The sequence below is a fragment of the Camponotus floridanus genome, unplaced genomic scaffold (assembly GCF_003227725.1).
Source record: "Camponotus floridanus strain SB8 unplaced genomic scaffold, Cflo_v7.5 scaffold66, whole genome shotgun sequence".
Classification (NCBI taxonomy): domain Eukaryota; kingdom Metazoa; phylum Arthropoda; class Insecta; order Hymenoptera; family Formicidae; genus Camponotus; species Camponotus floridanus.
Genome location: NW_020229834.1, coordinates 484,288 through 500,368, shown reverse-complemented (window position 1 = coordinate 500,368; position 16,081 = coordinate 484,288). Strand labels below are relative to the sequence as shown.

The following is a 16,081-nucleotide window of genomic DNA, read 5'->3' as shown; positions in this document are numbered from 1 at the left end:
GACGAACGTTACAATGGCGTCTCTCAGCCGCGCGTCCGTCATCTCTTCTCGAATCGAGTATCTAAACACTCGTCGATAAATCGCATTTACAGCCATCGAGAGAAGATAAGCCACCCGCCGTGCGAGTGAATATTTATCGAACTCCGACCGCGAAATGCACAAAGGGGGTGCTACGCTCCCCGATGCATGTCGAGGGCGCCAATGCAGCCTCTTGCACACCCGCATGTTCGTAAACCGTAAAGGGCAATAAATTGCGCCTCGTGAAAATAACGATAGCGTGTGTTTCATGTTCTGCACCGTCGTAGCCGCTTCATAGCCGTTCATTTGGAAACACGGCGATATTACTAGTCCAGCAAAATGTTTCATCAGTCAAATGGAGTTGAATTAAATCGTTGAAGTCGCCTAATTCAATATTTTTAATAAATTCAATATTTTTTTGTTTGGTAACTGCCTATCAGTTTCAATAAGGATATAAATAAATAATATTATAAACTATCAAATACAAAAATAATATGTAAAAGAAAAATATAAAAAAATAATATAAATAAAATAAATATAAAAGATAAATATGTATATGTCTCGTGTAAAATCATATTATACACCATATTAAATAAAATTTATAATAATTTAATATATTATAAAATGTTTACTTAAAATAAATGATGTATATGATAAATAAAGAAACAAAACAGAAGAGCGATATTCCAGTATAAATATTATATTAGATATAATTCTGTTAAAGGAGTTCATTATAGTTCTCTTTTGATATTGATCAGATTTAAATGCAAAGTGTCTCTCTCCTTTAAATATGATTTCTTGTCAAAATCTTTCTACATGAAGATGACAACAATCAAACGATCTTCGGACGTAAGAAGATGTAACTTTAATTATTTAATTACTTTTGCAAACATAAAAAAAACATGATAAAATGGATAATCATCTTCTTGGTTTTACGCTTTTACATTGCATAAAATTTGCTCTTTTTTTCAAAATTGTAATCATTGTCTGTTCATTTATGAATCCAATTTGTTTGTTTTTTAAAGAAAAAAGCAAGAGCATATATTAATTTTATTTCAAAACTAAATTAGAAAAAAAGAAGAAAAACATTTTCAGAGAAGGAATACTCATATTTTATCAAAATTATTTTAATCATAGAAACTCATCTTATCTTTCTCTTTCTTTTTCACATCCTGTTTTTATTTTTATTTTAGAGCTTAATTATCCACAGTATAATGACTTAAAATAAATAATAGTAATTTTACTAGAGCTTCATGTAAATTTTATTTTTGTTTTTATTCTACAAAACAATGCAGAAACATTTCTAGTTTTGTTTATATGTTTCAAACATTGTTGTGTGAAATGATCAATTTTCAACGCGAGATAGCCGCGAGCAGGACTAGTTCTTCAATTATCCATTATTGCTTCGTTGTTCATTATAGAAGGCGTTAGCCCATAACTGACGGCGATTTTAAATTACTGTCGCCCACGCAACAACAAAGTTTTGCGCTGCCATTGGTTCGCATCAAATCCGTTACCTTTGATGACATCGCGTTAAACACTGCGGATCGTTCCTGTTACACGCGACGGAAATTAAATCCCCCGGAAAGTTTACAACAAAAGATCGCCCGACAATTCTCTCTTCCTCATTCATTATTAAACTCGCGAATATATCATGTAATTTAAGGTAACTCAAGGAAAAAACTTGTTATATGTCAAATCTTGTTATATGTCAAAAATACTTAAAATAAGGGAAAATTATTATGTTATACTATGTTATACGTAAGAGTAATGACAAAATAATATAAAAACATTTCTTATATTCGAATATTTCTTGTATGTTATAATAAATTTATAAATATTGTATATTTTCTTTTTAATTAAGTAGAATCATGTATATAATTTTGAGAATTAAAATTTTTATTTCTCTACTTGTTGTATCTAACATAAATGAATATAATATTAAAAAAGACTTATGAATTTTTACTTTTGCTTTATATGTGTGTGTGTATATATATATATATATATATATATATATATATATATATATATATATGAAAGCATAGTCAATATTTTATCGATAAAATTTGTCATGTTCCCATATTGTTGAGATTAGATAAAACTTTTTCCCCTATGCAATGACAAACAAAATATTACTATACATTATTTGAATGATGATATTATGTATGCGCGTAAATCAGTTCGAAAAATTACACATTTGATAATACCGATAATAAGATAACGCAAACAAGCACCGCGATTCTGCAAATGACCGCGACGTGCGCGAACTGCTGATTACATGCTCCATGTCTAGCGCAAATTACAAAATAATTCAACGTGCTGGGCCACATACAATTTGTGAATTATAAAGTTCGATGAATTAACAAAACGATTATGAGGGAAAAAAACTTAGTATTCAAATGTCGAAATATGACGTGTAAGGAAGACTGCATTTATCATAATTATTTATGACGGACAGTAAGAAATATTGAGGCGCTTATATTAATATAATGTTTTTTTTGCGAATGCTATTTTTCTTATACAAACTGTTATCGCATAATTCATTAAAGGCACGAAATTGAAACGCAAACGTATTTCCCAGTAAAGTATCGCTATCGAAAGAGATTGCGACTTGTTGTGCTCAATAAATAAATAATCTTGGCGCCTCAAAAAGCATTCGTCGCATTTGCGATGTTTTAAATACGCTTGTGAACGTTTTAAAAAAAAAGATAAATATTCGACGTTTTTGGGTCAACGAGATGGGTCATCTTTCACGAGAGACGAGGTGAGCGCACCGATGAACGAATTGCAGGCCTCAGCTTAAAGAAACGCTGACACTAATCTGTGACGTAGCGTGTGTCAGTTTTTTTGTGGTAAACATTCCTGACTTACAAGCGCATTCAAATGAATGTAATCAAGCAATATGAATATTCGTCATTTTATTACTATTCGAATTTAAATTCCAAGAGAGAAATAATTATAATTTCAGAAAATATTGTTATTAAGTCTTGATAACTTTACAGTGACAAATTATAAAATTAAAATTGGAAATCAATAATAAAGACATTTAAAAAAATATAATATTCAAATTAATTTGGAAACTATTATAATTGTAAATTATAGTTTCCAAATTAATTTGAATATTATATTTTTTTATAATTGTAAATTATAATAGTTTCCAAATTAATTTGAATATTAAATATTAATTTTATTTTAAATTTATAAATGTATCTATTAAAAAAAGGGATTAATTTTATCTGTCATAAAAATAAGATACAAATTAATGTATATATGCAATTTTGAAGATATGTGCTTTGCATCTCTATATAAATAATTTACGAAAGAAGCTTAAAATATTTCATCACTGGTATACACTTTTTATTTCGCTTCGTAATATAGAACTACATTGATTTTATTGAGAGAAAAAATCCTTTATGGTTTATTAAGATGCCAATCAACGAGCGAGATACCTTCCATCAGAGCAACCATCGATAAACTCCAACCTACTAAGACTCGAGATTTCAGGAATCGCCAATGAACCACCATTTCATCGGCAGCATGTTCGCGGCGCGTGCTTGCGCTGATATCAGCATTGCTCTCGCCCTCATCCAATCCGTATTGGTCCCGGCGACTACGGAGCAAAGTTCATGCAGCCTCTGCAGAGTCAACTACATCACCGGATCATCGTAACGATTCACCTCCAGTCGCCATGAACGCGTCGTTGAAGACGTCGGTCAACTCGGAGGAAAATCGTTCTCGTGAATCAATCAACGATACGCTCGGATGTCGATCTTTTTCCACGTTCGTATAAAAGTCGCTGCCGACTCTGCAGGTTGATATTTGGAATGCAAAAATATAATAGTGCTTGAAGAAATCAGAAGAATAAAGCTATAATCGGCTATAATACAGTTCCGGAATCGCAATCTCGCGAGATATTATCGCTGATTGTAGTGACCCATCTAACCTGCTGCAATTTTGTAAATAAGATTGATATATTATTACGCAATTGTGTGGCGTATTGGAGTTTCCAGAAGAAAGAAGATTTTTAAAAAATTAGTTCAAAGTTCGACATAATAGATGTTAAAAGTTACATATTATGTGTTATACATATTATATTGGTGTGAAATACCCTTGTATCAAAGTCAAATCATCCGATCATCCGATGGAAGATTCTAATAATTTTTAGATTTATAAAAATCGCCGATAAAATATTCGGTAAAGATATCTTCTCGATGATATACAGAAGCCACTGAATGTCACTGAATATATACTGCCGGTTAAATTCGGCATCCAACAAGTTGAGTGTCAACGAAATAGTGTCATTAGAACATTGTAAATCGAAACATTAAAAATCGGTTAAAGAAGGAAACGAATTAAAAAAGAATCAATTTGGATCAATCACTGTCTGAATTGCCGTAGAAAGATGCATCTACTCAAACAGTTCGTTATTATTCTTCTAGCAGGTGGCATTATGGCCGACTGGTCAAACATGACCAATCCACTAATGAAAGTATGGTATACGTTCCTTCCTCATTCATCGTCCGAATCGTTGGTTAGTAAAGAAAATGACTGCGTTGATTGTGCGCAGAATAAGGTCAGCATAATCGATCCCGACCTGTTCTTGACCGAGCTGAGAGTGGAGTACGTGAAGCAGCAGATCCTGAAGAAGCTGCGGCTATCGAAACCGCCCGACGTTTCGATGCCGCTGTCGACCTTGCCGAAACCTTTGATAAACGGCAATGTGCTTGAACTTCGACCCGGGGCGCCGCCCGAGGAAAAAACGGAACACTTTTACGGGAAAACTAACCGGATCATCGTATTTCCGAACGAAGGTACGATTTTGACAAGTCGAAATAAACAATTTATTTAATTCGTGATATCTCTTTTAATCTTGGAATTGGTACACAAAAAAATTATTTAACGAAATAATTATATATATATATATATATATATATATTCTCCTGCTGCTCGAAAGAAAGATTTTAGAAAGGAGTATGTAGTGTAGATCTTTATTGCAATAAAATCAGTTTAAGCGATTATAAGATATATTTGACAAAATGTAAAAATTATCTTGATAAATTTCTTATATTTTAATAATTTTACAAAAAACTATTGAAGAAATTTATAGAAGAAAATTTATTATACTTTCTCCCGTCTAATAGGAATCGAAATATTACATAAATATAAATTTGTGAAAGATTTTAAAAATATTGTTTGCATAGTTATATGCAGATTGTTGCGAAAATATTCGGCAGAATACGTAGATTGCTAATGAACAGTTATTCAAGCTCGATTTGTAAAAAGAAAAAAATGAAGGATGAATAATATGTGAGAAAATACACATCAATCGCGAATATTGAGCGTGCGTCATTCTCATAGTACTCGAACGCGAAATAAAATGAATATCGAGCGTATGCACTTTTTCGAGGGAGTATAGATGAAGTGAATCTGAAAATGAACTATTGTATTAGAAATACATCCGAGTATTTATCGATACGATGAGAAAATTTATAATAAATTACAATAATGTGTATCCACCAAATAATGCACTATTAAATTATTAAATAAACTTGCGTACATAATTTTTCGTTTATATAATTTTTTTAAAATAATAATTTTAAGATGCAAAAAAATTATTGTGATTAATTGCTTGTATTAGCAAATATTATTGAAAAATTATTTAAAATTTAAAAGTTTTGAATTTTAATCTCTTTACACGACTTCTAAGTTACTGCGAGACTGAATATTATATTTTCTGCGTAATCATCCAACATTTAATTTTACATTCGCGCAGCATATTCACACGCGATGTTGACCGTCTTGCATCGAAAGCTCACCTCACCGAAAAGCTTATTTCTTTCTCTTCACAGCTGGCTGGCCGTTCCTCTCGACAACCCCTTCTTGGCCAGTCAGACGAGAAACACCGGCGGGGATATGAATATTGCGTAATTGCACGGCTCTCTCGAAATAAACGAGAACCGGTAACAATGACAGCGTTTCTCTCTCACGGCACTTCTAGAGGTACCACCGACGACCGACTGAGACCATGAATTTCAAATTTTCCGCGGCGATGCAAATACGGAAACCGCGCGAATGACGCACGTATAAATTCCAGTGGCGCGGTGAAAATTTATCTCGAATTACGTTGCGAAATCACGGTTCCGACGTTTTAATCGCCCGTGTGAATCATTTTTGACAGGCTTGGTGAATTTCTTAAAGTCACAAAGAAACCTTTCTCTTGATAACTCGTCCTGTTCGCGGAGCTATGTTATTCCAGGAATTTTCTCAATCGTATAAGAGATCAGAACAACGAAAAATCGAGTAGATAATCAACGCAGCTTTTCGCCTACGTTTTTACCACGCAACGGTTAAAAATTTCAAACGATAAAGGCAAGTACATATATACATCACGCAAAAGTTTTTATATTTCAAGTCAGCTGCTTTCATTTTGACATTTTACCATGTCATGCAATTTTATTCCCAACGAATGCATAATTTACGAACACGTAATTTCTTGCCACGGAATGCAAGAATACGATAATATAATGGATAATGTAATGGTTCATTGGCTGCACGAATATGTTAAATATTAGTGCCTCAAATTTTTTTCCACACTTTTTACGCGATATTTCTCGCGCACGCGATTGTGATTCTAACAAAATCGTCGACTCAATGATACAATTTTTCAAATAAAAATCAATAATTCTTTTATTATTCTGGAACACAAACATATCTCTTATCTTCTATTATATTATACCTATAATTCTCTATTTTCTCTTTTTTGTATATTTGTATCTAGCAGAAAAAAATAAGGAAGCAAAATTTCATTATAAATTTTTAAAATTTCAGTCTCATATGTCTCTGACTAGTTTGTTATAATAGTCAAATATGCTCGAAAGAAAATCTACATTTCTTTGTGGTCTTGTGATCGCATTTTGATTTTGTGTATTTTCTCACTTAACCATTCATTTTATTTTTTCAGACATTTTACGCTATCGATTTCTCTGTTCTTTAAATAATTTAATCAAATTTAGAAATTAAACATTTTCTTTTTAATTTAAAATGTTAAAATTAATTTGCGACTTCGCTATTCACAATTTGTTAACGAATGTTTCCTAAATTTATTCGCAATAATACTGGATTTAAAAAAAATGTATAATTGTGTTTCTCGACACTCGCGATATAGATATGATATTAATTGTAGCCCGCAGTCACTGGCGCCCAATGACACGACATTACATATATGTCATATCTTCCTCTCCGATATAAAAATTACACAAACTGTTCCGATATAGTCCAATTCGTTTTTTATCTAATTCCAACACGAATCTAACGCGGGCGCATCACATGCACACACGTATGTACATAAGTCGTAATATTGGCGCGGAACATTTGGCCTCGTTAACCCCCAGCGATTTCGGCGCGAAAGCTGCAGATTATGATGGTCGAGGTCAATGAACCGGAAGTGTTCATCGCACTGTCGAATTCGCGACATCAGAAAGTAGTTCACGCTCGAGTATATCCTGATATGTCGCAATCCGTTCCACGAATATCTCGATCCGGAAATCGCATGTGTAAATGTAAAACTTATAAGCTTTGAAAATAAGCGAAGGAAAACCAATATAAGAGCAAATTTTTAACGTTTCACGAAATCAACGAGATTTCATATATGGTATGATAATTTGCAAATGAGTTAATTTACTGGAATTAATGTTCTGCCAATTAATAAAGTCGATAACATAAATTAAACGTAATAGAATAATAAAGAGAATATTATCATGCTGTGCTTAATTGAACATTTATTAACAATCATTATGTTATCAATAACTTACTGACAGCGGTAATTTGCATCATTTATATGATTGTCAGTTGTACTTTTCTTAGTTTGAGAAAGTTGTTTACATTCCGATTAACATCTTATATCTCCGTAAAAATTGTTATGTTGTTAAAAATTTGTTATGCTATTTCTAAAAATTATTTGTTTTTAATAATTTGATAAATTTTTTATTTTTACAAAAAAAAGCTCTAGGATTTCCGGGGATGTTCGTATGTGTTTACGAATTGTGTCAATATTATTCTCTTCTCGATGGATGCAATAAACATGTGTGTATCATGTGAATGAAAAAAATGCGTGATATACACCAAGAAAAATATGGTGCACATGCAGATATACTGCTACTGATATTCGGCACATGTTATGTGAAACGATACGGATTCACTCTAATACCTGACGTTGTATAATCCATGGCTATAAATCATGCGAAATTGGCTATCAATCGGTTACGACGTTGATCGGCCAAGAATCCGCTCGGAAATAATTTCGACGTGCTTGATAGCGCGTTATATCGCGGGGTCCCTACTGAAATCGACATCGATCAAGTCATAAAATCACGTCAATTTTATTTTTATTATCGGAGATCAATGATTTTAATTTAATTTAAAAATTGTCCAAAAGAGCGATCTCTATAGTATTAAGAATTTTAAAAAGTAACTTAGAAGTATTGATTTGACATACTTAATAATTATTTGAAATACTTAATAATTTCAATAGATTTTCTATTATAATAAATTACAAAATTCATCTTTTATGTATATTATAAAAAAACAAATAACTTAATAATCATAAATAAAATATAAATATAAATAGTTAAGGATAATTAAATATCTTGTTTCTCTCCGTATAATTCAATAATGGAATTTTTTTCTTGCATGTGGATAATCCAATTACCGATATTTTGTTTAAATTCACACTCACTTATCGCACATGGTCGTTCAGAAATATCCTTTGCCACACTTTGATCCGGCTTTATCGAGAGCCTTTTAAAGCGCACTTTTCCAGATAATTGTGGTTCCATTTGAGGCTTACTTCGAGTATCATCCTCAATTGCAGACCGATCGCGCAAAGTCAAAGGCATACTCTCAAAAGTCTCAAATAACCGAGTCTTTAATATCGTTCGTTGGCATACTAAATTAATTTGTAATAGGATAGCTCGTAAATACGCGTTCATAAAGAAGATACAACCGGATAGCTATCTGATACTTTCAGATTAAATAAAAAATATTAAAATTATTGATAAGATAAAAAGAAGATAATGCATATTCATTATTTCTTTTTTTGAAAAACAATTCTTCCTTAATTTTCTATTTTTACGCGAAGAAAAATGTATCTTTGAACTTTTCAAAATAAGATATTTTTGAATTAATAAATAAGATTTAGAAATTAAAGATTTCCTGTTTCCTTTCTTCCGTTTATTTTTTAATTATTTTTTAATTATTTACCAAATTATATTTTTATACATCAAATATCTTAAGTTCATTTACAAATATTTCTGAAATCTTATAATGAAACATTTTCATATATATCCTATTTAAAATAAATCATTTTTCATGTAAAAGAACCTCAAAGTATCAAGAATCAAAGAATTTGGTAAGGAAAGTCAATTCAAATCATCTACGATCGGATTTTCTTTTCTGCCCTTTGCGTGAAATCTCGCAGTCAAGTACATTCTCTCAAGAAAACGATCGAAATCCGATGATTTCGTGTATTACAGGTGTAGCCGATTCGATGAAATACCGTCAGAGCTGGAATCATATAACAGACTTCAACTTGGCGGCCTGTTTCACGTTTTACCTGCCGAACGAGATGTTATATGTCGACGTGACTTCAGCGGAACTCTGGTTCTATAAGGAACAGGTCGAGAACGATGATGAACTCAACCAAACTTTCGTTCTATCCGAACTCGATCATTGGGATCTTGGCGGCAGCTTCGAAAAGAACATCATCTTGGCAATATTCGAAACCGACATCAAAGGTGAATAAATGTAAAATGAATAGAATTTTATCTCCTCTCCCCCATCCCTTTTCATTCATCCATCAGTCACGAATTTATACTATACAGAAATTTTCCATTGAGAGAAATTTCGTTATCCTACAGCATTGCAAACATTTGCGAACCAGACCTCCGTTGCACATCACAATTTTGTTTCTTATCGAATGACAAAAAAATAATTTTCTTATATCGCGAAACGATTTATAATATTTATTATTGTGAGATGCGATTATTTAATATTTGAAGTAAAATTTCATAAAGATTTATTATCGAAAATTTATACGGTAAAATGTGATCATCACATTTAAAAATCATGGGGAGTGAATAATGGATACATAAGCACAAATAAATATGCATATGAGAAAAGAAATTTATGACTAAATTGTAATTAAAAGAATTTATTTAATAATTAATGTTGGTTCCTATCATTTGCTGAAGATTGCTAAAGTTGTTATTTAGTCCCAGTATTAAGGACTTTAGACCGAAGAAACAATAAGCCGAGAAAAGCATTACACAAAGCATTCCTATATTGATATTGCCTCTCGTATCGTATTATAAGTAAATTATCACAATGTAAATATGATTTATTACTTTATAATGTTTAAGTGAATTAAAGAGATAGAAGTTTCATTATTCTTTTGTATAACTGACATCATTTACTTTGTATTAGGTTTTCATCTTGATTAACACTATGAATTTTACTAGTATTTTATTAATATTTTTTCAGTAAAATTCAAGTCTTTATTTTAAAAAAGTATTATTTAATAATCTTGACAAAAAATTGCATATATTAATTTAATTATAAATTATATAATTAATATATAATATAAAATTGCAATAATTTTCTAAGATAATTCAACAAATAAAAAGTTGAAAAAGTAAAAACTTATTGCAAAAATAAAGCAGCTTGATTTTTATAAACAAAAATTTATCTTTCAATTACTTGGAATAATTTAATTAATTTAAAATAGAATGTATTTTACAAAATTTTAGATTTTCCAACGAATTTCCCTGTATTCATCATGCAACGTATATATCACTATCGATCTTTTTTTTCTAGAGGGTTGGGTAAAAATAGACGTAAAATTCATAGTAAAAAAATGGATAAGTCGACTCCGATTGAAGCATGCCATTCAGATAGCTTGCACCACTTGCTCGACCGACTACGATGTTGCGCCGGTATCCATCGAACAGACTCTGAAGCCGTTCTTGGTGATTCATACAGAGCCGTTACCGCAGAGGAATAGGCCCAAAAGAAATTCGGATTGCCTGCCTAACATGAAGGATTGCTGCCGAGAAGATCTTTATATTAATTTTCGAGATATCGGCTGGGGCGACTGGATCCTTCATCCGAGCGGATATCATGCATATTTTTGTCGAGGATCTTGCTCCACAGCAACATCCTTAACTAATATCGGTTCATCTTATAACAACGTTATCATGGTGAGCGCTTTCTTTTTATATTTTCGACCATTGATCAAAGATTCAATTAATGTTTAATCGCGCAGATCTAAATTGAGAAAATTAATTAAAGAGAAAATTAATAAAGTAAAATAAATAGATAGAGAAACATAATTTAATTGATGCAAATATTTTTCTCTTTCAAGCAGTATTAATGATGACATTAATAATATGTCAAAAACTGCTAGATTGAATTAATATAATGATATTTTGATTTTTGTTCAAAATTTAAATTTTTAATAGAAGTGTTTAATTCAATATTTGAAATTTGAACGAAGAGATGAGATTATCTATGTATTTGGTATATAAAAATCGCCTAATGTAAATACCGTTCTGAACTTTATTTTATTTTTCTTATTTTTTAAACATTATAATATATATTTTTCATTATACAGTATCGTTCAGTTTATTATGAAAGTTTATTTTATATTTCTAAAAATTTATTTTATTCTTGGCTCATATTAATACTCACACAATATAAGAACTTTCGGATAGTAATTAGATAATTTTTATGTGATTATGTTATTGCATATTTTGTCCTATCCACATTGTTAAATTTGCACATGTTACTTACAAGAAACAAGGAAGAAAAGGAGAAAAATTCCATCTTTAAATATTTAAATATAACATTGTTAAATTTGCACATGTTGCTTACAAGGAACAAGGAAGAAAAGGAGAAAAATTCCATCTTTAAATGTTAAATATAACATGGCAATCTCTTATCTCGCTCATGTCAGATGTACACAGCGCAGATGCGTAACAACCGATTATCGCGTTGCGAAAGAAGATGTGTCGTCAGTGTGAGATTTATATTCGTTCTTTCTTTGCGAAAAGAAGTGGCGTGAAGAAAACGCTGACGACGCGTCTCTTGCTATTTCGAAAATTGCATGTCTCTGCTTCCTCCGTGGTTTCACCAATAGTATCGCGTTATATAAAGCATATTGCCAATAGTAAATATCGTTGATACGTCGAAGATGTATTAATTTGTCAATAACAATCTTGGAATTGAAAAACATTCCAGATTAAGAGATTTATTTTATTCGATTCTAGAAAATTATTAACGTCTTCTAAACTCTCTTGAGCAGAATTTTATCTACAAATTTGGTTCTTATATATGATAAAGTAATACTTGAATGAAAATTTTATCGAAAACGTTCTTTCTTTAATATAAAAATTTGTTATTAACAGAAAGGAAAATTTCGCGCGTAACCTTTTTATAATTCCAGTCTTATAAAAAATATTCACACGAAACAAAATAATTCTTTTCTATCTGTTACGACCAATTTATGCTTTACTTAACGTAAAAAAATATAATCATGCTGCATAACCGCGTCCTTTATTACCCGCATTAATTGTTAATAAAAGTCGGGAGGAGGCACTCTTGTTATACTCGCGACACATAACGTGGGTAATATAGTTTGCAACTCGTAACGATAATGGGGCGTTAAGACTCCATTATCACGCAACGTAAAACCCCATTAACTTACGTCTATGCTTTCTGCCATATACGAAGCGTGACGCGAGAAATATCGTTTGCATACGCGAAATGGAGATGATTTTCTTATGTTCAGTAGCCCGCGGGTGACTGAAAAGAAGGGCATTTGCTCTCTACTGCTTCTCTCACATTTGTTTTCCCTCTTGCTATTTCTCGCAAAACATCTCACTACTAAAACACCGAGCACTGTCACTCGTGCAAAAATGATTAAAATCTATTCCAGAATTTATTTCAATTTTGATAGTTAAATTTTTAATAATGAATTTAAAGTTATCTTCCGACATAAGAGCAATATTGATTATCTAAATTACTATTGCAAAAATTAAATAAAATTTGTAATTATAATTTTAAGCAATTGTTAAAAAATTATATTCATATATCTTTTTCTAATTTGCTAACGAAATTATATTATTCTGTAAATTAAAAAATCGAATAATTCTGTAAATTATCGAATAATTCTGTAAATTAAAAAAACGAATAATAAATTATATTATTATATTATTCTGTAAATTAAAAAATCGAATAATTCTGTAAATTATCGAATAATTCTGTAAATTAAAAAAACGAATAATAAAGAAAGTTTCGAATCTTTTTATCATATTTCTATAAAATATTCCAAAAATTTCTTTCATATTCTTTATTCAAATAAGTATATTTCTATTTATTTTTTAAAAGCATTTGGAAATAGCATATCAATGATAAACTCATTTTACCGATTCAAATCGCAATTATCCTCACAAATTATTAAGCACGAAAATACGCGTTACTTCTTCTTATAGAAGTTGTTGACCAAGGATGGAAGCCAGCAGAGGAGCAAAATAGTGCCTTGCTGTTCGCCGACGCAACTCGCCCCGCTTCAGCTGCTCTACATCGACACGAACAACACGATCACGCAGAAAACATTACCGAACATGTCGGTGGAAGCTTGCGGTTGCATGTGACGCCGTATTGTCCCGAAGACGAACAGGCTGACGGACTAGACTCTCGGTAACGAGAAAACGAAGGACGAGACGATTGACCTCACGCCATCTCGTACCAAGAGATTCTCGCTTACGCTTAATCACCGTGAGTCTAAACTTTCGTCTGATTGTTTGCAAAATCTGTCCGTCTCATTTTGAAGAGATCGGACGTGCGAAAATCCACGGAAGCGATGGTGGTCGCGTTGAGATACTACGGCGGCAGAAATAAGAGCACGCTGTCGTCACGCGAGCTTTATATCTTAAATTATAACTATAAACGATAAAATTATCGATCGGATCTATGACTTTTCTACAATTGAAGTTTTCTATTTTATTCGCCAACTTAATTTGTATTGCTTCGTAGAGAATATTGATATAATTTATCCATCCGTAAATTATACGCACGAAATAATGCATAATTTTTACATAGTGCGAATCATATAAAAATGCACGATATCATCAATTTTTAATTTTAGAAATCATTGAACGATTCGAGTGATAAATAGTGATAAACGGATATAATAACTGTATATGTTCGATAATATAACACAATAGGACAAAATATGAGGTTACGTGATGTAACAATATATCCTTACGTGAAATCTCATCCTTAGGTTGATTGCCCGAACCGCGAAATCGACTCGAACGAGCGCTCGCGGTGCCATGGGAAATTAAGGCGTAAATTAAGGTGAACCGAACCGTAGAGAGAGCTCGTTACGTATTTTAGCGTAGATACTGACACCCCTGCGTATGCCGTACGTCTGCAAAGCCAATAGCGAGAGACCCTTTGGGCAATTTCGACAACGAACTTTACCCCGTCGCGTCTGACTACGTAAGGCCGTTTCTACTGTTTCCATTGCAAATCTCTGTCGAAAACTTTCTGGTGAATATAAAGCTCCCACGATTACATCCTGACAAATTGCTTTTCATATAATGCGATATATGTTCTAACTTAATTGTTTGTAGAAAAAAGAAGAGAACGATTGTTTAAGGAAATATTTTCAGCTCAGTTTCTTATCTCTCTCTCTCTGATTGACGAACAACATATAACATACATACATACATTTTATCTTCGGTTTCAAATTATCGTTTCGAAATTAACATTTCGAAAAATAATATTAGTAAGTAATATTAGCTTATTGTTGGCAACATAATAATGTTATAAATAATAATATTATCTTACTGTTGACAGTATCTGAAGAATGGATTAAGCCTAAATAAATTATGTGTCTAAATGAATGTAAAATGAAATAGTAAATGAATCAAATATTTTCAATCATTATGATATCAAAAGTCTATAAGAAATATACCTTTTGCATATCAATTTCTATTCTTTTAAAATTTTTAAACTATATAATAAAATAATGTAAAACTTCTTGAAAATTTTGAATCGATAATTTTGAGCCAATGTTACAACAAATAACGCATAGAAACCGTACAGTATTTTTTCGTGAGAAATTATTCAGTGCAATCCGAAACAGTTATATCAAGGCCAATTTGATTAATATTTAATTTAGCCACATCGTGACACGTGTATTCGTAGAATTTATTTATTACTAGGACATTTAACGTCGTCGCCTTGTTGTCGGCGATTGACTCACGACACGATTGTAGCAAGCAATAAAATGCAATAGCGATTATTTTTATTTTAGAAATAAATATACGGCATAATATCGATAAATACTCGTAATATTACTACAGACTATAAGCGCCGACTGTAGTTGACACGCCAAGATAAACGACGAAAGGCTTGTCGGAAGCTTCCGGAGTAATAAAAGGCGACCTGATATTATCGATGTATTCGTCCCTTTTTTGTAAAATCTTATGACTTGCATATGAAACGCGAGAGTACATTCGCAGGAAATGAATTGATTCTTTTCATGATATCGTTCAAATAAATAAAGAGGTGGACTTTTTTTCAATCCTCACGAATTTCCGATTCACTTTAATTAATCTTAATTTAATTAAAAGTAATGTCGTTATTAAAGAGCGATGTCGTTATTAAGATTTTACAATTTTTATTTTTCTCTCTTATATTACTTTTACGTGTGACAAACTTTTTCACTAGATATGTTTATTATAATTATATTAAGCAAATAAATATGTAAATAATGTATTTTTCATCGGATTTGTATAATATATATTTTAGTCAACCGTGATTTAATATTATGATATGCGAAATAAAAAAAATTATTAATATATGAATTCTATATATTCTCTGTGTGTAATATTTTTATGATATATATATGCATATATACGTCAATCGGGATCTGTTGAGCGTCGAAATAAGTCGCGTTCAAACTCACGTCACACATTTTTCAGCCACGCCCGAAAGCCCG

General features: G+C 31.4%; 2 protein-coding genes across 3 annotated transcripts in view; one reads left to right on the top strand and one right to left on the bottom strand.

Moving 5' to 3' along the window:
- The window catches only part of LOC105252673 (microphthalmia-associated transcription factor), a 92,530-nt gene that overhangs the window by 71,910 nt on the left and 4,539 nt on the right, over positions 1-16,081 (bottom strand). The window lies entirely within an intron of this gene.
- On the top strand, positions 3,640-15,359 carry LOC105252675 (inhibin beta C chain). Of its 2 annotated transcripts, XM_011260182.3 has the most exons (5): positions 3,641-4,507; positions 4,586-4,829; positions 9,549-9,809; positions 10,888-11,270; positions 13,563-15,359. In XM_011260182.3, exons 1-5 carry the CDS (start codon positions 4,421-4,423, stop codon positions 13,722-13,724), a joined length of 1,137 nt encoding a protein of 378 aa, XP_011258484.1. In that variant the 5' UTR covers positions 3,641-4,420; the 3' UTR covers positions 13,725-15,359. The 2 variants fall into 2 exon arrangements, with proteins under 2 accessions (XP_011258482.1, XP_011258484.1); XM_011260180.3 differs by having other exon boundaries at positions 3,640-4,829.

Bases quoted from the DNA above. Each gene is read 5' to 3' on its own strand.
- LOC105252675 (XM_011260180.3), top strand. From the start codon at position 4,421: ATGCATCTACTCAAACAGTTCGTTATTATTCTTCTAGCAGGTGGCATT. The intron at 4,830-9,548 runs GTACGATTTTGA...CGTGTATTACAG, and splicing joins CATCGTATTTCCGAACGAAG to GTGTAGCCGATTCGATGAAA. The intron at 9,810-10,887 runs GTGAATAAATGT...TTTTTTTTCTAG, and splicing joins ATTCGAAACCGACATCAAAG to AGGGTTGGGTAAAAATAGAC.